The following is a 24,432-nucleotide window of genomic DNA, read 5'->3' as shown; positions in this document are numbered from 1 at the left end:
GACAAGGAATAAGAGCCAGACAAGAGACAGTGGGAAGATAGCAATTTTATCAAACTAGAAAGTGACTCTCTGCAGTGAGAAACACGTCTGAATATCTATCTATCTATCAATCATGTAATTAAGTCCAACACCAATACAGAAAGGCAGTTCCTGCTGCAAGCTCTTAGTGCACAGTATGTCTACTGAAGGAGAGTAAAACTGGTCCTCAGCTTCCTATTTTAGTCTAAGACAGCGGTTCTCAAACTGTGGGTCGTGAACCCCTTTGAATGGGGTCACCAGGGCCAAAGCCTGAGCCTCACTGCCCAGGGCTGAAGCCTGAGCACCACTGCTCAGGGCCGAAGCCAAAGCTCGAGGGCTTCAGCCCTGGGTGGTAGGGCTCACGTAGCAGGTCCCCTGCCTGGGGCTAAAGCCCTTGAGCTTCAGCTTTAGTGCCCCTGCCCAGAGCGATGGTGCTCAGGCTTTGTCCTCCCCTGCACCCACTGGGGCTCGGGCAGGCTCATGATTCAGTCCCCCCCTCCGGGAGTCATGAAGTAATTTTTGTTGTCAAAAGGGGGTCAAAGTGCAATGAAGTTTGAGAACCCCTGGTCTAAGGGCTTGTCTATACAGGAAAATTGACTGGAATAGCTATTGCAGAATAGATTTCCCCATGGACATTCTGATTCCGGAATAAACTCATCCACATGGGAAGCTATTCCAGAACAGCTATTGTGCTTTAAATTCACACCTTATCTTATTCTGGAATAAATTTCTTGTGTACAAAAGCCTTGGGGGGAAAAAAAAAAAAACAAAAAAAAATAAATCAACACCACCTTTTAATTAACATGTTGTGAAAGACTTAGCACCTAGCATAGACATCTTTAAAAAACACATTGGCATTTTTATAGAAGGGTTTGCCTAGATTAAGAGGTCTGAGTTAGCTGCTAACCTTTTCTCTAGTTGTACACACAGATTAATATCTTTTACCTCCATTTAACTAGTCAAGGTTAAACCTAGAGGCAAGCCTAGACTGACCACAATTGGAAAACCTGTTTTCAAATGTGTTAAATCCTGTCTACACTAGGTGCTAACACATTTTAAGCTCCACTTAATGGATTAACTATTGATTTTAAGAATACCTTTTCTCCTAGTCTAGACAAGCTTTTCTTGCTTCACCTCTCTCAAACTATGCCCCTCCCACCACTTTGCTTACCCCTGCTCAAACCAATAGCCTCATGCTTCCCGCCTACCTCCTTGCTCAGGGCAGCCCAATATTACTATAAATCTGAAATATTTAATTTTGACTCTAGCTGAAAGGAAAGTTTTATCTTCATTCATCTGTTCCTGGAAGCAGTCAAAAAAAAAAATCTATTAATCTAGTAAACTCCATTCAAAGGGAATACAAAGTGATTTTACAAAATTAAGAAACAGTTCTGAAAACTTTAAGTATGCTTCCTTTCCAATCACTTACAAGTCCTCCAGCTAACACCATGGCTAAAATTCAAAGTCACCAGAAATACAGATCTATTAAACCACCTAATCTTCCTCTTCAGAATGTCGCACTGTGGCTTTTCATACATGTAGATTGTAAACTCTATGGGCCAGGGAGTTTGCCTTCATTCTGCTCTATGAAGTGCTTAGCATTTTTGGCACTATTAACATAAAAGATTTCATACAGTACATTTAGAATGTTCATACAGATCGCTCATTTCAATTATTAGGTCTCATTTCTTCAATCAGCTCCAGATAGACATCTAGTTATGCATTAGAAGGACCTTGTCTACATGGCACTTGTTTACAGGTTACTTCGGTATAACTTATATCAGCCACGAGTGTGAATAATCCACACACATGAGCAACATAAATTACACCAACCTAAGCACCGGTGCAGACAGCACTATGTTGTGGGAGCGCTTCTCCTCCTGATATAGCTACTGCCTCTCTCCAATTGGTTTAGAGCATCTTCACCAGAAGTGCATCAGCAGCGCAGCTGTGCTGCTGTAAGTCCTGTAATGTAGATGTAGCAAGGAGCCCTGAACATTCTTGCCAACTCACACCCGTATTATATATACTGTCCCTATTTGAGAGATTTCTAGGCTTTCCACTAGAGTTTTCCCATAACTCATGAAGGCACTTTTTATTTTCTGTGGGATGACTGTCGAGGTAAGTATCAGATTCTGCCTTCAATTGTTGAGTGGAACCATAGAGGTTCAAAGCGCCAGGAGAATGAAATGAACTGTTAGAAGTCCACAAGGTTGAATGAACACAAGGAGCCAAAGGCATCATGCTCACAGGTAGACCGTTACTGTTTCGTGCTTCAATTGAATTGACTCACTCTTTCAAACATAGGCCTATTCACCACTTAGGCTACATCAACGCTGCAGCTGGAAGGTGCAACTCTGGAAGACAAGTGCTAGCGCTGCTTGAGCCGACACACTAAAAAGGCAGCGTGGCTGCAACAGTGCGGGCAGCAGCTCGGCTAGCTGCAAGAGTACAACCCTGTCCAAGATCCTAGGTACTTACTCAAACAGCTACCCCAAGCTATTGCCCATGCTGCCATGGGCTCGTTGCTATTTTTAGAGCACTAGCTTAAGCAGAGTTAGCACATATACATCTACCTGAACTGGGAATTACACCTCCCAGCTACTGTGTAGACAGTCTTAGGGTGCATCTGCACTAGGAAAAAGAGGTGTGTTCTTACCTCATGTTAGTCAACATGGGTTGACTGACATGAGGTAAAATGCTAGTGAAGATAAGGCAGTTTTGTAGTTTTCACACGTAAGAAGAGCTTTATTTCAATCTGGGAGGCATAGATCAGCATTCACATCACACTCCCGGTCAGTACCTGGTCCAAGCCAGGGAAGTTAACGATCCAACCAGCAGACCAAATTCAGGGATGAATCCTGGTCACGTGTCACCTTAGCATACACAGAGACTAAGACCTCCTCAACCTGCTAACAAAAGCGAAGGCAGCAAACTGCCTGGTCTTCACTAGGTTTTACCTCATGTCAGTTACCATGTTAACTAACACGAGATAAGAACAAGTCTCTTTCCCATAGAGAGGACAAGGCCAAAGGGGATATATACCTCATTGTCAGTTCATTAACTGCTAGGTTGAATCCCTGCTTTTTGGAAATGCTAAAGCTACTAAGTATAGTTCACAAACCCCAACTACAGCTTTACATCCAATCCCATACAGAGCAGATACCTTTTCGTCCCAGTTGCTTGAATACATGGAACAACACAGCCAGCTAATTCACCTCTCCCACCCCACCTTCATCCTCTCCACAGCATGGATCCACCTCTCCCACACCCTGGGAGGTCCGTGCATTGGAGAGTACTGAAATTTACCTGGTGTAATCTGGCGGGCACGTGGTTTACCAAACCCTCTGTGTCGGAGGGTGACTTCCGTGGAGCCTGCTTAACCGGCGACATCAAGCTCTCAGAGGTACTGCAGCTGATGAAGTGGCAGAGCAGAATTTGCAGGACAACATTCAAGAGATACAAACAAAAAACAGGAACAAAAAACAAAAACGAGTGATGGCAGGATGAAGTGGCAGGCTATGCCAAAGTAAAAGCGATCACAATGGGTATTGGAACCAGTTCACACATTCTCCCTGCCTACCCAGTCACTTGTACATTTGTCCTCATACATATCACAGCTATTCTCCTCTACCCAATAAAGCCAGATTAAGCCATAAGAACCTGGGAATGTGCTCTCTTGTCCTACATATGAGGCATCAGAGAACAACCAGGTATGAATACAAACTACTTTCTAACTGTGCATGGGCTAAATAACCCACTTCCCAGCCCATATAAATGAGGACTTCACCATTACTATATCTAGTGACAAGAGTGGCAGGAGCCATCAGCTCTTCCATGCTACGTAGATGGCTGCCGTATGTCTACTGGCTAATTCTTTTGTATTTGACTTGTCTGAGGTTCCAGACTAATTCAATCTCTTGTTCTCTGGATGCCAGTTCCTGTAGTAGCTATCATAGTAGTCACAATTGACAGACTGGCTGGGTTGTAATTCCAGGCCCTTATACTTCTAACAGGACAGATCAAAGACATTTCACTTAGCAACTCTGGGAACAGTTTTGGGGAGGAGGCTGATAGCTCTAAAGTTAGTTCAGTTAGGTTTGCTTTTCCACCTGCTCCTTTCAATCTCCATAGAAGAGAGACTGGGGAGAGAAAGTAGAAGGAAACCTCCACGTATCTGGGATGGACCTGGGATTAAGGAAACCAAAATGAGCAATGGTCCTTTAAAATTTCATTAGGCAACCCCTGGTCCCAGGAGCAGCCTATTCCTCTGAACACTGGCCTCATCTTTCTCCCCTTACCCAAGGATACGCTACAGAAACATGCCACTTCTTCCTATACACAAAACAAATACAGGAACTCCCTTTAACACCAGTCTTCTGCCCACTAATTAACCCCCCTCTCCCCCACAATGCCCAACCTCTTACACATACAACACAACACATGAATAATGACAATGACATTGAGCAGAATGCAACTCCTCATAGGCCAACCTTTGTGTTATCCAAAGGGTTAATCAAACCTTTAGAGAGCCAGCATCTCAGACATGTGACAGTAAAAAGGGAAATACTGAGAGAGGGGACCTGGAGACCCAGCAGTGAGGAGCTTCTACTCTGGCTGAAATTGACTGAGAGCAGCCCTTTAAGTGGCTAAAATGTGTTACAGTGAATTTCTGGGGTTGACTGAGTATTCCTACAAGTCTGTATTGTACCTAAAGGTCACAATACAATTTTAAGAAGTTTGTGCACCTAGAGGTCATGCAAAAAGAACAGGAGTACTTGTGGCACCTTAGAGACTAACAAATTTATTTGAGCATAAGCTTTTGTGGGCTACAGCCCACTTCATCGGATGCATAGAATGGAACATATAGCAAGAATATACACACACACACACACACACACACACACACACACACACACACAGGTGGAAGTAGCTATACCAACTGTAAGAGGCTGATTAATTAAGATGAGCTATTATCAGCAGGAGAAAAAAAAAAACTTTTGTAGTGATAATCAAGATGGCCCATTTAGACAGCTGACAAGAAGGTGTGAGGATACTTAACATGGGGAAACAGATTCAATATGTGTAACGACCCAGCCACTCCCAGTCTCTATTCAAACTCAAGTTAATGGTATCTAGTTTGCATATTAATTCAAGCTCAGCAGTTTCTCATTGGAGTTTGTTTCTGAAGCTTTTCTGTTGCAAAATTGCCACCTTTAAGTCTGTTACTGAATGACCAGAGAGGTTGAAGTGTTCTCCTACCGGTTTTTGAACATTATGATTCCTGAGGTCAGATTTGTGTCCATTTATTCTTTTGCGTAGAGACTGTCCAGTTTGGCTAATGTACACGGCAGAGGGGCATTGCTGGCTCCAATGAGAAACTGCTGAGCTTGAGTTAATATGCAAACTAGATACCATTAACTTGGGTTTGAATAGAGACTGGGAGTGGCTGGGTCATTACACATATTGAATCTATTTCCCTAAGGTAAGTATCCTCACATCTTCTTGTCAACTGTCTAAATGGGCCATCTTGATTATCACTACAAAAGGTTTTTTCTCCTGCTGATAATAGCTCATCTTAATTAATTAGCCTCTTACAGTTGATTGGCTACTTCCACCTTTTTGTGTTCTCTGTATCTATCTATCTATCTATCTATATGTTCCATTCTATAAATCCGATGAAGTGGGCTGTAGCCCACAAAAGCTTATGCTCAAATAAGTGTGTTAGTTTCTAAGGTGCCACAAGCGCTCCTGTTCTTTTTGCGGATACAGACTAACACGGCTGCTACTCTGAAACTAGAGATCATGGTGATGGGTACTTTAGAAATCCATCATTATTGGCACAAAGAGGAATAGGCACCAGTAATTTAGAAGTTTTATTCTCACAGGGAAGAGCTCTGAATGGTCTATGTTCTAGTCCATTGGTGAGTCCACAACTAGAAGAAACTGAGGTACACTGTTTGGGATAAGTAGCATCCCCACCCCAATTAGACAGAAAACAATGAAACCCAAGCACCCAATGAAATGTGCCATCCCCTTGCCAACAGTCTGTAACAGAACAATCCAGCACAAGTCACAATGGAGTTATGTTAGCACAGAGCTAGCTGGTTAGTCAGCGAGGGAAGAGGAAATCTGTACACATACACACAGCTATTAACAGCAACCACCAATGTGATTAGTTACCATGGTGTCTAGTGGGACTGGAAGAGGAGACCCAGCCCTGTTACATTCCCAATCTGGCGTCTATATCAGGATCTCTGTAAGGAGAGGAAGATAAGCAGGATCCGATCCCAGCACATCAAGGCACAAAGGAAAAAAAATCAAAGTCAAAAGAAGAATGGAGGTTTTGGCACTGCCATGCAGGGGTTCCCACCACCACCCAAATGCCCCTCCCCACTTTAGCTCAAGACAGAACCATTATCCCAATCTGTGTGTTACACTGCCACAAATTGGGGTAGTTTCATTTAAAAATTAGTCCATGAGCCTTTGGTAGTGATATTAATAGCAATCACAGCGCATCTGGCCCTCCCCTTAACCAGCACATGCAGGGCTGGTATGGTCAGTGAAAGCAGTATTAAGTTTAAAGATGACTTTGCTGGAAGGTGACCTACAATAGTTAAATCTATTTGAATTTACAATGCACAAATATTACTGACCCAACCCTGGCACCTGCACTGGCATCCTTCACCTGGAAAACACTAGAGTAGAACAACCGGAAGCAAGGCATTTGAATCCTGATATAAGCACCTTTGATGAGTGTCAGTGCATGCTTCCTTTAGTTATGGGGAAAACACATACAGCAAGGAAGCCAGGCTTTCCACAGTGAACTCTGAGCGCACACAGCTGATTTCACTTCACTCAGTCTTACCATTAGACTCTAATGAACCCATTTTCTCCAAGGTCTCCAGCTGGGAACAGGGTGGGGTGGGGAAGAGCTCTTTAGACACTGTCACCATTCAAATTAATTGCACTTCTGACCCCGATGGTCTCCTTGAGGGTACGCAACTTAGGTCTCAGGCCTGTAGCTGCTGCCTTTGTCAGAGCAGAATCCCATGAGTCTCTCACTACAGACTGGAGTCCTTGGCCGCAGACTCCTACAAGTCACTAATCACCTCAGTAGGTCTGACTTCAGTTCAGCACCTGGTGTTTTGTTCTCTCGGGGGCAGTGTTAGGGTTATCCAGTGACCAGCCAGTTTTCAGAAAGCAACTTACTATCTATTTAGAACAAAAGTATTTGAGAGAAAACATCTTAAACAACTCATACATACCTAACTTAATAGGTGGTCACCCATCTTCCTCAGGGGAGACCAACCCTGGGAGGTCTAATACACTTCAGATCCTCCTGCAGGGCCTGTTTGTTGGCCACAGTGTCATGCCAGTCAATTCCCAAATAGGGTCTCTCACCACAGGCCAGAGCTGTTATTTTATATAGTTTCAAGTCCTTTGTCTGCTAAGGCCTACGTGCAGTTGTTTGGGATGTAAACCCATTGGCACGAACACTGTATGCCCCAAACAAGTTAGCTGTGCGACTTCCTCCCTCTGGAGACTCAGCCACAGAGTTAACTCTAAAGTTAAGATACAGACAACCTTTCCAGGACTGCACTGAGCCTCTGCAGACAGACTAGGCAATTCCAGAAACATGATCCAGTTTGTACTGCTTTTCACCATCCACCCAAGGGTCCCTCTGAAGTGGCCTCCCTCCCAGTAGAGCTGGGCCTCTCTCTAGGCCTGATCCCCAGATTCTGAGCCCACTGCATCCCTGTTAGGCTAATGAATATGCAGACAGCCTGAGTTTGACAGGAAACCTATTTTCCAGCTGCGGTCCCCATACCTGCTCTCCTAATTTGGGTTGCAACCTCAGCATAGTTCATAGCCTCTTTTCAACACCCTGGAACTTTTTCCTATACCCTTCAAGTGTCCGTTTAAAACTTCAGCAGTAACACATGCTTATATTGCTCAGTTTCTATAGTCCTCTCTGGCCACATGGATGAAAGCTTTAAGGTCCTCCCTGTCAGTAGTGAAGCCAGACACTACCATATCCTCACACCCATCCTGCTCAATTCACAACTCATTTCAAAAGCATTTAAAAATACACCTGATCCTAAAGCAAGGGAACAATTTGGAGTCTATGCCTTCAGAGGAACCAAATATACAGGATCTGTCTCCACCTCCTGTGTCAGGGGGTGCTCAGCACTCTCTCTCCAATTCAAGCTCCAGCTGGCTCTCCTTTTCTCTTTCCTACTACTGCTTATCCCTCTCTCCTTGCTCACACTGGTGCTATTTGTCTTTGTGCTGGTGCTGCTGTTCCTGGTCCCCAGTCCCCATGTCTCTGGGTTTCCAAGCGCAGCCTGCCTCTCACAAGCTGCAGATTTTTGGCTCCAAATTGCAAGCTGTTCCACATCGACTGCTGAAGTACTGAATTCAGTCTGGATGAAGCACAGTTGCTGCCTGTGATCCTCCTCTTCTCCACTTCCTGCTAGGAAGCAGTCTCCAAGGTCTCCCTCAACCTCTGCCATCTCTCCCTGAGATCTGGGTACACTTGCAGCCTTGAAATATCATTTCTGGGCCTCAGAGTATGGCAGGACAATCAGCTGTGCCTTTATCAGCTCTTGAGTTTAGCTGCCTCTGCATAATTCCACCAGTTGATTTTTCCTAGTTGCTCATAACTCATCTTTCTTGGTTTTGTTTCTTTCTCTGAATGACTGACTTTTCTCAGTGCTTCTTTTTACAATACTTGTTTTCACTGCTGTTGGTACTGTTGGAAATTTAACACCGTCATAGATCCCCCACCTGCTACCACCACATATGGCACAGTTCCAGAAGTAACTGCACCTCTGACCCAATCATGGTCTCTTTGAGGTTCTCCAGCTTGGGTTTCAGCTTTGAGCCTTCTGCGCTCACCTTCCTTGGGGTGGAATCCTGTTATTCTCTCCCTCTAGACTGGGGTCTTCGGCTGCAGACCCCTGAAAGTCACTATGATCGCCTCAGCAGGTCTGACTTCAGCACCTGCAGTTCTCTTCTCTCAGGAACAGTAACAGGGTTATCGAGTGACCTAGTCAGCTTTCATAAAGTACTATTTATTCAAAGCAAAAGCATTTCAGAGAAAACATAATAAAAAGCTTATACACAAGCCTAGCTTACCAGGCAGTCAGCCACCTTCCACATGGAGAACCTGGTTCGTCTAATACACTTCAGGTCCTCCTACAGGATCCGTTTCTGTGTTGGTCACAGACCCAGGTCAGGATCTGTTATTTTATAGTTTCCAGGCCATGACTTACAAAGGCCTTTGAACCAGTTCAAACCAGCCTGTGTGTTTTTCCCCAGGGGATAAAATTTAGACTTGCAACCTGCATTGTTTTAGTATTGGGAATTTTCATTAATTGCTCTCCTGGTGTCCTTAGTTCCTGCAGGAATCATTCTCCATCTTACCCATGTATTGCTAGCAATACAACCACTAACAAAAAGAGCAGGTCAAAATTCAATTTCCATTCCTCTGAAAAATTGGACATTTTGAAGTTTGTTTTCTTTCCCAATTGAATTAAAACAGTTTCAAAAAGTTTCCTGAGAAACAGAACTTCTAAAAAAATGTTTTTGATACTGTGTTTCATTAAATGAGTTCCTCATTTTTATATTCTTACGTTTCACGTTAGTAGTACCATACAATATGCACTACTAACGTCATATAACAAATTTAAAATAGAATATTTCAACTATTTTATTTTTAAAAATATCACCGAGGGCAGATGTTATTTAGTATGGACTGAAACATCTTATCTTCTTTTCTACATCAAAGTGTCTCCTATTTGCACTGTAATGAAACCACTTGAGGGTCGATTTGTCCTTTAAAGCAGCAATTCTCAAACTTCATTGTACCGCAACCCCCTTCTGACAACAAAAATTACTACATGACCCCCAGAAAGGGGGACCAATGCCCGAGCATGCCCAAGCCCCACCCCTTGGGTGGGGGGGAGCCAAAGCCTAAGCCCCGGACAGGGTGGACCAAAGCCGAAGCCCAAGGGTTTCAGTCCCAGGTAGGGGGCCTGTAACCTGAGCCCCGATGCCCAGGACTGAAGCCCTCAGGTTTCAGCCCCGGGTGGTGGGGCGTGGGCCCCAGCAAGTCTAAGCCAGCCCTGGTGACCCCATTAAAATCCCCACTTTGGGATCCCAACCCACAGTTTCAGAGCCACTGCTTTAAAGTGTATTACAAAGAAAGATACCAATAATAATGCATAAAGCTAGAGAGCACTGGTAGGAATGACAGTTCCCCAGCTATCAGACTACTGCTCCTCTTGGTACTACATCCCTTTGGGGAGGTCACGATGGCCAGCTGAAGACAGGACTTGGCTGAAATGACTCTGGCCTCATCTCAACCACTTGTGGTCCTTTCACTTCCCTCCAATACTGGTAAAAAAAAAGAGTGTGATCTCTTACCCAGAATAATGCTTTTTAGAGTTCTTCTTTCTGACGACACATACGATAACAGCGATGAGCACCAAGACAACTAGAGTCACACCAATGGCTATCGCTACCACCACGCCAGTGGGGAACGCAGGCAGATTGTCTGGGGGGAAAAAGATTCAACACTTTGCTTCATTCTCTAGTTAGTAAAAATGTAAGCCACAAAAAGCCTCCTTCCTCCCTTAGATCCTTTCAGAGCAGGAGGAAGTCACAGAGTCAAGGGTGAACACATGCAGCACAAACGGAAAAGCTAGCCGAGGACAAGCAGAGTTCTGTCTGTTCTGAGCATGCATTCCGAGTACTTTACATAAGAACAAAAAAGTTTCTATAAACCAAGGATAGAGCCTCTAATTTAACTATTCAAAAGTCAAGGAGTGCAGAAGTTAAACATACACAAAGAACCTTGACTCATGTTGCATATTACTTTGTTCTCCAGTACATCTGCGCAAATCCCATTAAGGTCAGTTAGAAAGAGCAGGCACACTTGAGGGAAGAAATGGGCATAAGTAACATATATTGAGATCTACTGATAAATAATATGTAGCTGTTGTAACACACTTAAGTAGCATGCATACAGCACAACTATAATCCAAGAGTATACGTGTGAGCAAAGAAAGGCTACTTCTAGAGTCTTTACTAGTGCTTCCTCAACCTTAATACATCACTGTACGTATCTGTAATGTTTCCTTTTCAAGTTATCAAAGAGTGACAATATTAGTTTGCCCAAATAGTCTCCAACACATACCTTTTGAGGCCAAGTGAGAACAGCCAGAAGAGTTAAAAAAACAAAATGAGCACAAAGACTGCTTATAATGGAAGTCTGAGCCCAAGTCTACACTATGAGGTTAGGTCGAATTTAGCAGTGTTAGATCAATTTTATAAGCAATGCAGCTACACAACCAACCCCGTTCCATCAACCTAAAGGGCTCCTAAAATGGACTTCTGTACTCCTCCCTGACAAGGGGAGTAGCGCTAAAATCAACTTTCTTGGGTTGAATTTCGGGGTAGTGCAGATGCAGTGTTATGCAATTCAGTGGGATTGGCCTTTGGGAGCTATCCCAGAGTGCTCCAATGCGAACGCTTTGGACAGCACTTTCAACTCCGATGCACTAGCCAGGTAGACAGGAAAAACCCCAGGAACTTTTGAATTTCAGATAGCAGATGACAGAATGAAGAATGAGGAGTAATGGTCTCAAGTTGCAATGGGGGAGGTTTAGATTGGATATTAGGAAAAACTTTTTCACTAAGAGGGTGGTGAAACACTGGAATGCGTTACCTAGGGAGGTGGTAGAATCTCCTTCCTTAGAGGTTTTTAAGGTCAGGCTTGACAAAGCCCTAGCTGGGATGATTTAACTGGGACTTGGTCCTGCTTTGAGCAGGGGGTTGGACTAGATGACCTTCTGGGGTCCCTTCCAACCCTGATATTCTATGATTCTATGATTCTAATTTCATTTCCTGTTTGGTCAGCTTGGCAAGCTCAGCAGCACAGGTGACCATGCAGTCCCAGAATTGCAAACGAGCTCCAGCATGGATCGAACAGAAGACATTGGGTCTGATTGCTGTATGAGGAGAAGAATCTGTGCAGGCCGAACTCCGATCAAAAAGAAGAAATGCTAATATATATGCCAAAAATATCACACAGGGCATGGAGGAGAGAGGCTACACCAGGGACACACAGCAGTGCTGCGTGAAAGTTAAGGAGCTCAGGCAAGCCTACTACAAGACAAAGGACGCAAACAGTCACTCTGGGTCAGAGCCCCATACATGCCGCTTCCATGATTAGCTGCATGCCATTATAGGGGGGGACCCTACCACTGCCCCACCACTGTCCGAGGACACCTGCAAGGAGGGAGTCTCACACAACACAGAGGAGGATTTTGTGGATGAAGAAGAGGAAGAGGAGAATGCGCAGCAGGCAAGCGGAGAATCCGTTCTCCCCAGCAGCCTGGATCTTTTCGTCACCCTGGAGCCTCTCAAGGCGGGTTCCCGGACCTTGAAGGCAGAGAAGGTACCTCTGGTGAGTGCGCATTTGTAACTATGCTACAGGGGTTAAAAGCTTTTGTGTTTAATGTTTTATTTGCCCTGAAGAATTGAGATACATTCGTGGCCAGTACAGCTACTGGAAAAGTCTGTTAACATGTCTGGGGATGGAGCCCTAATCCTCCAGGGACATCGCCATGAAGCTCTCCTGGAGGTACTCTGAAAGCCTTTGCAGAAGGTTTCTGGGGAGGACTGCCTTATTTCATCCTCCATGGTAGGAAACTTTACCACGCCAAGCCAGTAGCAAGTAATCTGTAATCATTGCAGCACAAAGCATTGCAGCAAATGGTCTTGGGTTTTGCTCACATTCATGAAACATTTGGTCTTTGTCTGTGTCAGTCTCAGGAGAGCGATATCATTCATGGTCACCTAATTGAAATAGGGGAATTCTTGTAAGGGAACAGTAAAAGGACCCCAATCATGCTGAACTGTTTGCACTTGGCTAAAAAGGATCATCCCAGAGAATAGCCACGTGCTGGGGGGGAGGGGCATACTGCACATCCAACCCAAAACCGCAGCCCCTCCTTTTAAATGGCAAACCCAACCAGCATTGCTTGCTATGGGAAAGGAGGGCACTGCAGTTTGAAACCATTCCCACATGTTATGAAGGCTTTAGAAGCCAACCCTGCGTACCCTTTGGCTTACCATGGCTGCCAGGAAACCAAATTCTGTTGCCCAGCCATGTGTGATATGTCACCCTACCGGCAGGCGCTCAATATAAAAGGCAAAATGCGACCTTGTACCTAAAGCACATGTGCTGTCTGCTGTGAATTCCTTAATTCACTGTGAAAGTCTCCCTTTTGTTCTCAGAAATGTATCTTTTTATCCCCTCTGCAGGTGCAAATGTTTCTATGCTCCCCGTATCAACTCCATCCCTGAAGTTATTGCAGATTAGAAGGCGGGGGGGGGGAGGGGGAAGCACTCGCGATGATGTGTTTTCCGAACTCATACAGTCCTCCCGCATTGATAGGGCACAGCTGAATGCATGGAGGCATTCGGTGGCAGAGGCCAGGAAAGCATTCAGTGAGCGTGATGAGAACACGGAGATGCTGAGGCTAATGGGGGAGCAAACAGACATGCTCAGGCGTCTGGTGGAGCTGCAGGAAAGGCAGCAAGAGCACAGACCACCACTGCATCCATTGTATAACCGCCTGCCCTCCTCGCCAAGTTCCATATCCTCCTCACCCAGATGACCAAGAATGCCGGGGGGGGGGGGTTTGGGCACCCAGCCACTTCACTCCAGAGGATGGCCCAAGTAACAGAAGGTTGTCATTCAAACAGCTTTGATTTGTAATGTGGCTACAATAAGCAATGTGGCCTTGTCCTTCTCTCCTTCCCCACCCCACCTGGGCTACCTTGTCAGTGATCTCACTTTTTTTTTTTTTTAAATCAATAAAGAATGCATGGATTTCAAAACAATAGGGACTATTTCCTTTGCCAGCTGTGGTTGAAGGGGGGAGGGGGATTGGCTTACAGGGAAGTAAATTCAACAAAGGAGGCTGTTCTGCATCAAGGAGAAAACCCACACAACTGTCACACTGTACCCTGGCCAGTCATGAAACGTTTTTTTTCAAAGCCTCTCTGATGCACAGCACGCCTAGCTGTGCTCTTCTAATTGCCCTGGTCTCTTGCTGTTCAAAATTGGCCGCCAGGCGATTTGCCTCAACCTCCCACCCCGCCATAAACGTCTCCCCCTTACTCTCACAGATATTATGGAGCAGACTGCAAGCAGCAATAACAATGGGAATGTTGGTTGCAATGAGGTCTAACTCAGTCAGCAAACAGCGCCAGTGAGCTTACAAATGTCCAAAGGCACATTCTACCACCATTCTGCACTTGTTCAGCCTGCAGTTGAACTGCTTCTTACTACTGTCCAGGCTGCCTGTGTACGGTTTCACAAGCCATGGGAGCAACGGGTAGACTAGGTCCCCAAGGATAACTATTGGCATTTCAACATCCCCAAAGGTAATTTTCTGGTCTGGGAAGTAAGTCCCTTCTTGCACCTGTTCGAACAACCCGGAGTTCCTAAAGATGCGAGTGTCATGCACTTTTCCTGGCCATCCCATGTTGATGTTGGTGAAACATCCCTTGTGATCCACCAGTGCTTGCAGCACCATTGAGAAGTACCCCTTGTGGTTTATGTACTCGTTGGCAAGGTGGTCCAGTGCCAAGATAGGGATATGCATTCTGTCTATCGTCACACCACAATTAGGGAACCCCATTGCAGCAAAGCCATCCACTATGCCCTCACATTTCCCAGAGTCACTACCCGTTAGCAGAAGGTCACCGATTGCCTTGGCTACTTGGATCACAGCCCCCATGGTAGATTTGCCCACTCCAAATTGATTCCCGACTGACCGGTAGCAGTCGGGCATTGCAAGCTTCCACAGGGCTATCGCCACTCACTTCTCAGCTGTCAGAGCAGGTCTCATCTTGGTATTCCTGCGCTTCAGGGAGGGGGAAGCAACTCAAAGTTCCATGAAAGTAGCCTTACGCATGCAAAAGTTTCGCAACCACTAGGAATCATCCCATACCTCCAACACTATGCGGTCCCACCAGTCTGTGCTTGTTTGCAGGGCCCAGAATCAGTGTTCCACTGCATCAATCTGCCCCACTGCCACCATGATTTCCCAATTGTCACATCCCATGCTTTCAGGAACGTCTGTGTCCATGTCCTCCTCACAATCGTCCTCGTGCTGGCATCTCCTGGCCAGGTTCTGCACATACTGCAGGATAACACGAGAGGTGTTTACAATGCTCACAACAGCAGTGCTGAGCTGAGTGGGCTCCATGATTGCCTGGTTATGGTGTCTGCACGGGTAACCCAGGAAAACAGGCGCAAAACAATTGTTTGCTGTTGCTTTCAAGGAGGGAGGGGAGATTGACGACATATACCAAAAAACCACCCGTGACAATGTTTTTGCCCCATCAGGTATTGGGAGCTTAACACAGAATTCCAATGGACAACAGGGACTGTGGGATAGCTACCCACAGTGCACCACTCAGTGAGTCAATGTTAGCCACGGTATTGAGGACACACTCCACCGACCTACTGTGCTTGTGGGGACATACACAATCAACAGTATAAAATAGCTTTCTAAAGATTGATTTCTATAAAATCGACCTAATTTCATAGTGTAGACATACCCTGAGTGCATTAACTATACCATTGCTGTTTGGAAAAGCTATCATACATAACTGCAAGGTTTTCCACACCCTTTACTTGTTTCAAGGTCTCTAATTAAGGCTATAAGAGTTTGAACAAGACAGTCCAGGGTTGCATCTACTTTAGATAACAGCACCACTGCAACTGGACTCAGGTACAGTTGAACTAGTCAGGTTTCAAGAGTGCAGAGCATTTGCATTAGGCATTTGTTTCAGCCTGCTCATGATGTACTAGGTCCAGATAAGGCATTCCCACAGCAAGCACTGTAGGTTATCTAGGTTGCTGTACCCTAGACTACTACAAATGCCCAGTACAGCTCCCTGTGCAAATGCACTAAGTTTATGGAATATTTGCGCATTTTGTCCTTTCCACATTTTGTTTTGCCCCCTACTTCCTGCATGAGCTGCCCATTCATTGTAAGGGCTATGTCATCACTCTAGTGGATGTCATGATAAGGCACCTACTTCTTCTGCACCCAGTGCCAGAGGCACTGGCAGTTATTACAATGGGCACCCTACTTTTTTTGGGGGGTGAGGTCTGTGCAGAAACCCATGATAAGCAGCTTTTTATTCTTCCTATCTTTTAGTTTTAATTTTGTTTTTGTTTTGCAGCTGAACTACTTCCCCTCCATTTCCTTTTAGGAACTAGAAATGAACAGGAGCCATCTGCCCCTGATCTGCAGGCAGGATATCCCCTCTAGATCGTTCTATGTGATCCACTGAGATCATTCCCCACTTAAGGAAGAGGAGCCCCAGGGAATGCATCACTTCTCACAGGCAGAAGGGGAGAGATGCTTGAGCACCATGCAGAGATAAGTGGATTTACTGTGGTGTATATGGGAGCGAATAGTCACTTTAAGAAAAGGAGTACTTGTGGCACCTTAGAGACTAACAAATAAATAAATTTGTTAGTCTCTAAGGTGCCACAAGTACTCCTTTTCTTTTTGCGGATACCGACTAACACAGCTGCTACTCTGAAAATAGTCACTTTGTTTTTCTTTTCACATCTGAGAGTGGGCGATGCTGCTGAAATAGCACCCAGACAGCCCTAGTATCCCCCGTAAAGCACAGAGATGCAGGAAGACGTGCCTCTGTATGTCTGCTAACCCACTACTGATTGTCTTGTGCAATTCAGGAAAATCCCAAAGAACCATGTTTTAAAATATTAAAAACGTTATTTCTCATTATACTTGTGTGCTTTGTGAGAGTGGTATCAAAAAAATTTTTTTTTAAACAATCAGTATGGATATCAAGCTTGTCATGATGCTCTGGATTTTTGTTCCTTAGGGTAAACGCTGGAGCACTACCTCAAGATTTATAGGTTTTATCAGCCAGAACAGAATTTTTAAAAAGTGGTTACAGAAAGCAAGATGCTAGATGATAGTTTTTACAAAATCTAAAAGAATTACTTTAACATGAATGTTAAAAATCTATCAAACACCTTTGAGGCTTATGACAGTCTTCTACAGGTAAGCTACCTTAGTTCTACTATATTTGGGGCATGTTGGTACTCAACCCACACAGGACTATGAATCCTTATCAACCTGTCAATTAAACAACTGGTTGAACTGCAATATTGGTGCAATTGCCTATAACTCAAGCCTAAATTTAAAACACACTTTGCTTGACGAAGTTACAGTTTAGTTAGTAAAGCTGTCAATTTAATTCAAAATGTTACCCTTCCTAATGATACTCCTAGCTAAGGCCTGGTCTACACTACACAGGGTTTGGTCAAATTTAGCTGCATTAGGTTGATTTAAAAATGACTGCATCCACACAACCAACCCCGTTCTGTCAACCTAAAGGGCTCTTAAAATTGACTTCTTTACTCCTCCCCGACGAGGGGAGTAGCACTAAAATCGACCTTATGGGTCGAATTTGGGATAGTGCGGACACAAATCAACAATCGCAAATGGCCTCCAGGAGCTATCCCAGAGTGCTCCATTGTGACCGCTCTGGACAGCGCTTTGAACTCTGATGCACTAGCCAGGTACACAGGACAAGCCCTGGGAACTTCTGAATTTCATTTCCTGCTTGGTCAGCACGGCGAACTCAGCAGCACAGGTGACCATGTAGTCCCCCCAGAATCGTAGAGCATAGAATGTTTCTATGCTCGCCCTATCATCTCCATCCCTGATGTTATCGCAGATTAGAAGGCGAAAAAAACCACGCACTCGCAATCACGTTTTCCAAGCTCCTGCAGTCCTCCCACACTGATAGGACACAGCCTAATGCATGGAGGCATTCAGTAGCAGAGGCCAGGAAAGAATTAAGTGAACACGAAGAGTGGAGGCAGGACACGATGCTGAGGCTAATCGGGGAGCAAACAGACATGATGAAGCATCTGTTGGAGCTCCAGGAAAGCCAACAAGAGCACAGACCCCCACTGCACCCACTGTATAAGCACCTACCCTCCTCCCTATGTTCCATAGCCTCCTCATCCAGACGCCCAAGAACACGGGGGGAAGACTCCGGGCACCCAGCCACTCCCCTCTAGAGGATGGCCCAAGCAACAGAAGGCTGTCATTCAAAGAGTTTGATTTTTAGTGTGGCTACAATAAGCCATGTGGCCTTGTCCTTCCATCCTCCCCAACCCCTCCTGGGCTACACCTTGTCCATGATCTCTTTTTTAAAATTAATTAAGCATGGTTTCAAAACAATAGTTACTTTATTTCGAAAGGGGGAAGGTGGTTGGCTTACAGGGAATTAAAATCAACAAAGGGGGCGGGTTTGCATTAAGGAGAAATACACACAACTGTCACACTGAAGCCTGGCCAGTCATGAAACTGGTTTTCAAAGCTGCTCTGATATGCAGCGCACCTTTCTGTGCTCTTCTAATCGCCCTGGTGGCTGGCTGCTCAAAATCAGCCAGGCAATTTGCCTCAACCTCCCACCCTGCCATAAACGTCTTCCCCTTATTCTCTCAGATATTATGGAGCAAACAGCAATAACAATGGGAATGTTGGTTGTGCTGAGGTTTGACCATGTCAGCAAACAGCGCCAGCAAGCTTTTAAATGTCCAAAGGCACATTCTACCACCATTCTGCACTTGCTCAGCTTATAGTTGAACTGCTCCTTACTACTGTCCAGTCTTCATGAGCCATGGGTAGGCTAGGGTAGGTGCAACTGTGCGGTGCTGCCAGCTGAGAGAGCAGCCCGAGGCAGAAACCTCCGGCTCACATGATATTCAGGTAGGACTGAATCTCCATGAGACGAAACTTAAAGAAGAGAATGACCTGAAATCTCTGGCTCCCATTTGGTGCTCTAAGAGGAGGATAGCCATGTCTGTCCAGGCGCCCCGATCGATCTCACCACGGTCTGCCAGGAGCACCCAGGAGATGTACGACGGCTATTTGTCCTACTGCACTGTCTGCTGCGAAGGTAACGAGCTGCTGCTGCATACCAATGCAGTACCACGTCTGCCAGCAGCACCCAGGAGACGTATGGTGACTGTGAGTTGAGCAGGTATAGCGTCTGCATGGGTAACCCAGGAAAAAAGGCACAAAATGATAGCCTGCCGTTGCTTTCACGGAGGGAGGGAGGGGCCTGACTACATGTACCCAAAACCACCCCTGACAATGGTTTTGCCCCATCAGGCATTGGGAGCTTAACCCAGAATTCCAATGGGCAGCGGAGACTGCGGGAACTGTGGGATAGCTACCCACAGTGCACCAGTCTAAGTCGATGCTAGCCTCAATAGTGAGGACGCACCCTGCCAACTTAATGAACTTAGTGTGGACATACACGATTGACTGTATAAAATCGGTTTCTAAAAATCAACTTCTATAAAATCAACCTAATTTCGTAGTGTAGACATACTCTAAGATGCAAATCACTCCAAATATGCAGGTAACAATTGAAAACTATTCCTAATTCATCTGAAATTTACCAGTATTGTAGACTTTTATGCCACAATAGCCAAGTTTTCAAACAATGGTAAAATTATTTTACTGACAAGCCAAGAGTTTCTCCCTCCTAACTGAGAACTTGAGAGCTTGAAACCACAAGATGTGTCGTGTCACTTCCAGATTGATACTACTCAGGGCCTTTCTGTGCCAAGAGCAAACCTTGACCAGTTTCCTCCAGTTTAGAGTGAGGCTAAATATATGCAGCAAGTTTTTTTAAACCTTAGCTCTCAGTTACTTATTTAGTATTATTTCTAAAGAACTATGGTTAAGCTTGTAACTAAAACAAAATGTATAATTCATACCTGTAAGTCACTTACAGAACTGACTCAGCTACATGCTATATGCAGTGTTGCAGCTTTATTGGTTTCAAGATGTTAGAGAGACAAGGTGGGTGAGATAATATATTTTATTGGACCAACTTCTTTTGGTGAGAGAGAGAGAGGTCCTGAGGAAGAGCTCTGTAAAGCTCAAAAACCTCTCTCACCAACAGAAGTTGATCCAAAAAGCTTTTGAGCTACACAGAGCTCTTCCTCAGGACCTCTCTCTCTCTCTCTCTCTCTCCAAAAGAAGTTGATCCAATAAAAGATATTACTTCATCCACTTTGTCTCTCAGATTCATGCTTTGAGAAGTACTTAACTTGGTTATATTAAGTTATCACATGGCAAAATATGCATCAAAATCTATCAATCAGTTGAAATTGATACAAAGGTATCATTTGCAAGAACTAATTTCTTAAGATAGAACATTCAGGTAGTTAATTTCAACGAAGGTGTTAACAGCTATAGCTGGTTCTTCTCCCAGATTTCATTGTCTCCCAAGGTCTTTAAAACAGTTAATATGGCAAGTGTCTTAGGACAAGATAAGGTGTTGGGGGATAGGGAGACCCTTCAATAGGCAGCTAGTGGACTGTCTTTTTGTCCAGATACTTCAGCCTCAAGGATCAAACAACTGAACATAAAGAAGGCCTCTTAGCCAGTTACCAATGGGCTGTCTAACCTGTTCTTGGCAAAGCCTATGTGAGCCAATCAGAAAGTTACCTCCTGCTTCTGACAAAGTATTGCAGTGTTCCTTTTGGAAGACAAGTGTCTAATGTCACCTTCTCACCATCCAGTGAGAAAAGTTGTCCCTTGAATTCCTGCAATAGTTTATTGCTGCTTTGTCCATGGAAAATTCCATGATCTTTGAAGTGGTCAAAAATGGCTTGCACAGTTTACAAACATCTTTTTGGAGTGACATCTGTTTTAGCCCATCCCAGGTTAGCCTTTGATCATCATTTTGGCATCAGAAGATACACTCAGGAAAGACCCATGGGAAGTAACCGATCACTTAGGTACTGACCCCAACAATCCTTGCATGTAGCTGCTGGTCTCCCAAAGCGGCAGTTTCTCTGGTTGGCAGTTGTGGGGTCTCTCTGTCAACATCCATTCCGAAGTTCAAAGAAATATCCAAGAAGTTCTGCAAATGTCCACTTTCTTGCTCATTATGAAGAGGTATAAAGACTCTTCGACTGTTGTAGGATGAAGTAGTTATTGAAGTAACAGACAAGGGAAATGCACACCGTTGTCTCAGCTCCTGATTATTCTTAATTTCAGGTGTAAACTTAAAATTGCTTTTGTACACTATGCTGTTTGTATAACTGTTTACCAGCTGATGACTACTCTATGACCACATAGGCATTCACTGTTCAGTGCTTCTTCAAAGGTTTTGCATTATAGTCAATGTATCACAAAAAAATTGTAACACCTCTGTTAGTGATCAGTTACATATATGTTCTTAGTGAAGACCTTCCCCATTTTGTTTAAGGTTGCCATGGTAACAAAGCTCTTTCAGACTTGAAGGAATCCAATATAGGTAGCTTAAGAGCTTTTATCTTTTTTTTTTTTTTTTTAAAACTATAAACTATCAAACTGATCTATTTTATATAGACTTTGAATTACTGAGTACCTTAGCGGAGAGAAAGGAAAGAAAGGCCTTGCCTGCATAAGAAGTTGCACTGGTTTAAATAAATGTGTTTCTGTAAAAGTGATTTAGTTAAACTGGTATAAACCCCAGTTAATTTACTAAACTAAGCTAAATTGATATAAGCCTCTCAAATCAAGGTCCCACAGAGGGGTTTGCACTAATGTAGCTACCCCCAAAAACTGACCATTAAACCTGTGAATCTTGTGTACAGACATGATCTATAATCATGGATATGCACATCAATGCTATCATTAATTAATTCCATATTGATCTGTCCTCACTATCCTTGTTGATCTGGAATACGGACATCACGAGGGCTGGTGATATCTGTATTGTAGGGATGGGCAAGAAAACACCCAGGTACTGCCTAGGCTGCTATCCAGCTTGCCTAGTATTAGGTGAGGTGTTCAGTGGCCAGGCAGAACCAAGAGCATCACTATTAGTAGTAGCTGAATGCCCGTGGACTTGCAGAGGTGTAATTCATAAAGTTGTGCATAAAATGCCAAAAATGTCTGAATTCCAGTGATGACTGAACCTGGTGATATTCTTAACAAAGAGTGTTCTCTTAAGTCATGCTTGTAGCTGTTTCCATCATTTCACACTGATTCACACATTTTAGGTTTCAGAGTGATATTTGGGCTTATTGTGGGGTGGTCATATTGGAGGAGGGGAGGCTGCATTGGTCATTGTACGGTGCTGGGAAAGTTGTGTGGATTCGTGCTGGTGGAGAATGAGGGGGGTGTGCTGTAGTGAGGGGCTGTGTGTGTTTGCAGCTTTTGCATATGATGGTTGTGCTGGAAGATTTATGGGGATGGCAGTTTGGCCAGGTAATACAACTGTAAGGGACTGCAGAAGACTTTGTTACGGCCTAGCCAGGAAACTTCCACTTTCTTGAACCGAGAGGTTATTGTGGGATAGAGATAGTTTTTAAAGGACACAGCTGCTTTGCATGGCCCTTCGCCAGGTAGTAGAAAGCCCCCCTTTAAGAAGCACCTAACTTTATATTCATGAGCTGTTTTTGTGTAATGCTTATTAATGCTGACCGTCTGCCACTCCGTCGGACTCCGTCCCAGGCAAAGCTCCGGTGTGCTGGGTTCCCCGCCTCTGTGACTGCAACGCTTGGAGTCCCCAGTGTGGGTTGGGTCACTAACCTTCAATAAAGCCAATAACTCACAGCTGTGTGTAAGCCTAGTTTTTCTCAGAATACTCATGCTGGACCTGTGGTGCTTCGAGCACCGTGGCCCAGAACAACATTTGTGCAGTCTCCCTAATACAACCAATGAAATTGTTTCATGAAGATTAGCTGTAGACCAAGGGTGGTAATTGGTTGAGTTATCTCTGAAATCACAATGGTCTAGAACTCTTGGCATGGCATAGACATGTGCCTTACTGTAGCTGTACACCATATGGGTGTAATTAAAGTTGAAATGGCTGAGAACTTAAATTGGACAGTAACATACCATAAAACCCAGTGGATTATTCAACCAGGTGATATTCTGAACAAAGAGCTCACCCATATTTGTAGCTGTTTCCACTGCTTCACACTGACTCAGACATTTTAGGCTCCAGAGTGACACTCCAGGAATCTTTTTATAAATTGTATTTGTATTACTATAACACTTAGGTGGCCTGGCTATGGACCCAAACTCTATTTCTAGGCACAATACAAACACAAAACGAAGACAGTCCCTGCCCCAAAGATCTTTATGATCTAAGTACAAGACCATGCAGCCAACTTGACATGACAGGGAAGGTGCTCTCAGCTGTAAAAGTAGCCGGCAAAGGTTGGTCAGGAGCATTGTGGGATGCCGCTGGGAAGGTCAAGTAAACCAAAACAGCTACATAATCCATCCTTGCTGCCTATGCTAGCTCTGCACTGGTCATGGACGTCAGCCTTGCTCAGAGAAAATGTAATTCCAGAAGTGGTGTGAACATTTGTGCACTGGAGCTAGCAACGCTGAAGATTGGTGTATGGTGTTACAAGACTGCCAGGAAATTACAATGGCAATTAAAAAAAAAAAAAAAAAAAAAAGAGTAGGTCAGGGTCTATGCTCCAACAGGAGCGTACCCAACTCTCCTCCTTATTCCGCAATGATATATATAGCACTGGACAAACTTTACTGAATTCAATCCATGTATCTATTATGGGACTGTGATGTCTCGGGGGGAGGGGGGAAGAGAAAGGAAGGGAACATGATTAATGTAAACCCTGAGAAGTGTTATGCATTTCAAAGGACTATATGTAGGGCCATACCAAATTCACAGCCAGGAAAAATGCATCACAGACCGTGCTTTAACTCTATTCTATAGACATTTCAAGGGGGACACCAGTGTTTCCCAAACTGGGAGTCCTGACCCAAAGGGGGTTGCAAGGTTATTTTGGGGGTGGGAGGTGTCACGGTATTGCCACCATTATTTCTGCACTGCCTTCAGAGCTGGGCAGCTGGAGAGCAGTGGCTGTTGGCCAGGCACCCAGCTCTGAAGGCAACGCCCCGCTAGCAGCACTGCAAAAGTAAGGGTGGCAATACCATACCACACCATCCTTACTTCTGCACTGCTGTCTTCAGAGGAGGGCGGCCAGAGTGGCAGCTGCTGACCATGGCCCAGCTCTGAAGGCAGCAGCACAGAAGGCGGGGAGGGATAGCTCAGTGGTTTGAGCATTGGCCTGCTAAACCCAGGGTTGTGAATTCAATCCTTGAAGGGGCCATTTAGGGATCTGGGCCAAAAATTGGGGATTGGCCCTGCTTTGAGCAGGGGGTTGGACTAGATGACCTCTTGAGGTCCCTTCCAACCCTGATATTCTGTGATTCTGTGAAGTAAGAGTGGGAATACCATACCATACCATCCTTACTTCTGTGCTATTGCTGGCAGCGACTGCCT

The 24,432-nt window shown here is 44.7% G+C and overlaps 1 protein-coding gene across 2 annotated transcripts in view; it reads right to left on the bottom strand.

The window, feature by feature from the left end:
- Positions 1–24,432, bottom strand: part of MPZL1 (myelin protein zero like 1) — a 60,690-nt gene that overhangs the window by 13,250 nt on the left and 23,008 nt on the right. For both annotated transcript variants that reach the window (XM_038402112.2, XM_043510061.1), the window contains exons 4-5: positions 10,450–10,579; positions 3,328–3,433 (exon numbers count right to left, since the gene is read on the bottom strand). In XM_038402112.2, the coding sequence (XP_038258040.2) occupies positions 3,328–3,433; positions 10,450–10,579 (236 nt within the window). The remainder of the gene's footprint in view (positions 1–3,327; positions 3,434–10,449; positions 10,580–24,432) is intronic.

This window comes from Dermochelys coriacea, chromosome 1 (assembly GCF_009764565.3).
Source record: "Dermochelys coriacea isolate rDerCor1 chromosome 1, rDerCor1.pri.v4, whole genome shotgun sequence".
Classification (NCBI taxonomy): domain Eukaryota; kingdom Metazoa; phylum Chordata; order Testudines; family Dermochelyidae; genus Dermochelys; species Dermochelys coriacea.
Note: the sequence above shows the minus strand (reverse complement) of the source record. Positions and strands in the feature narration are given on the sequence as shown.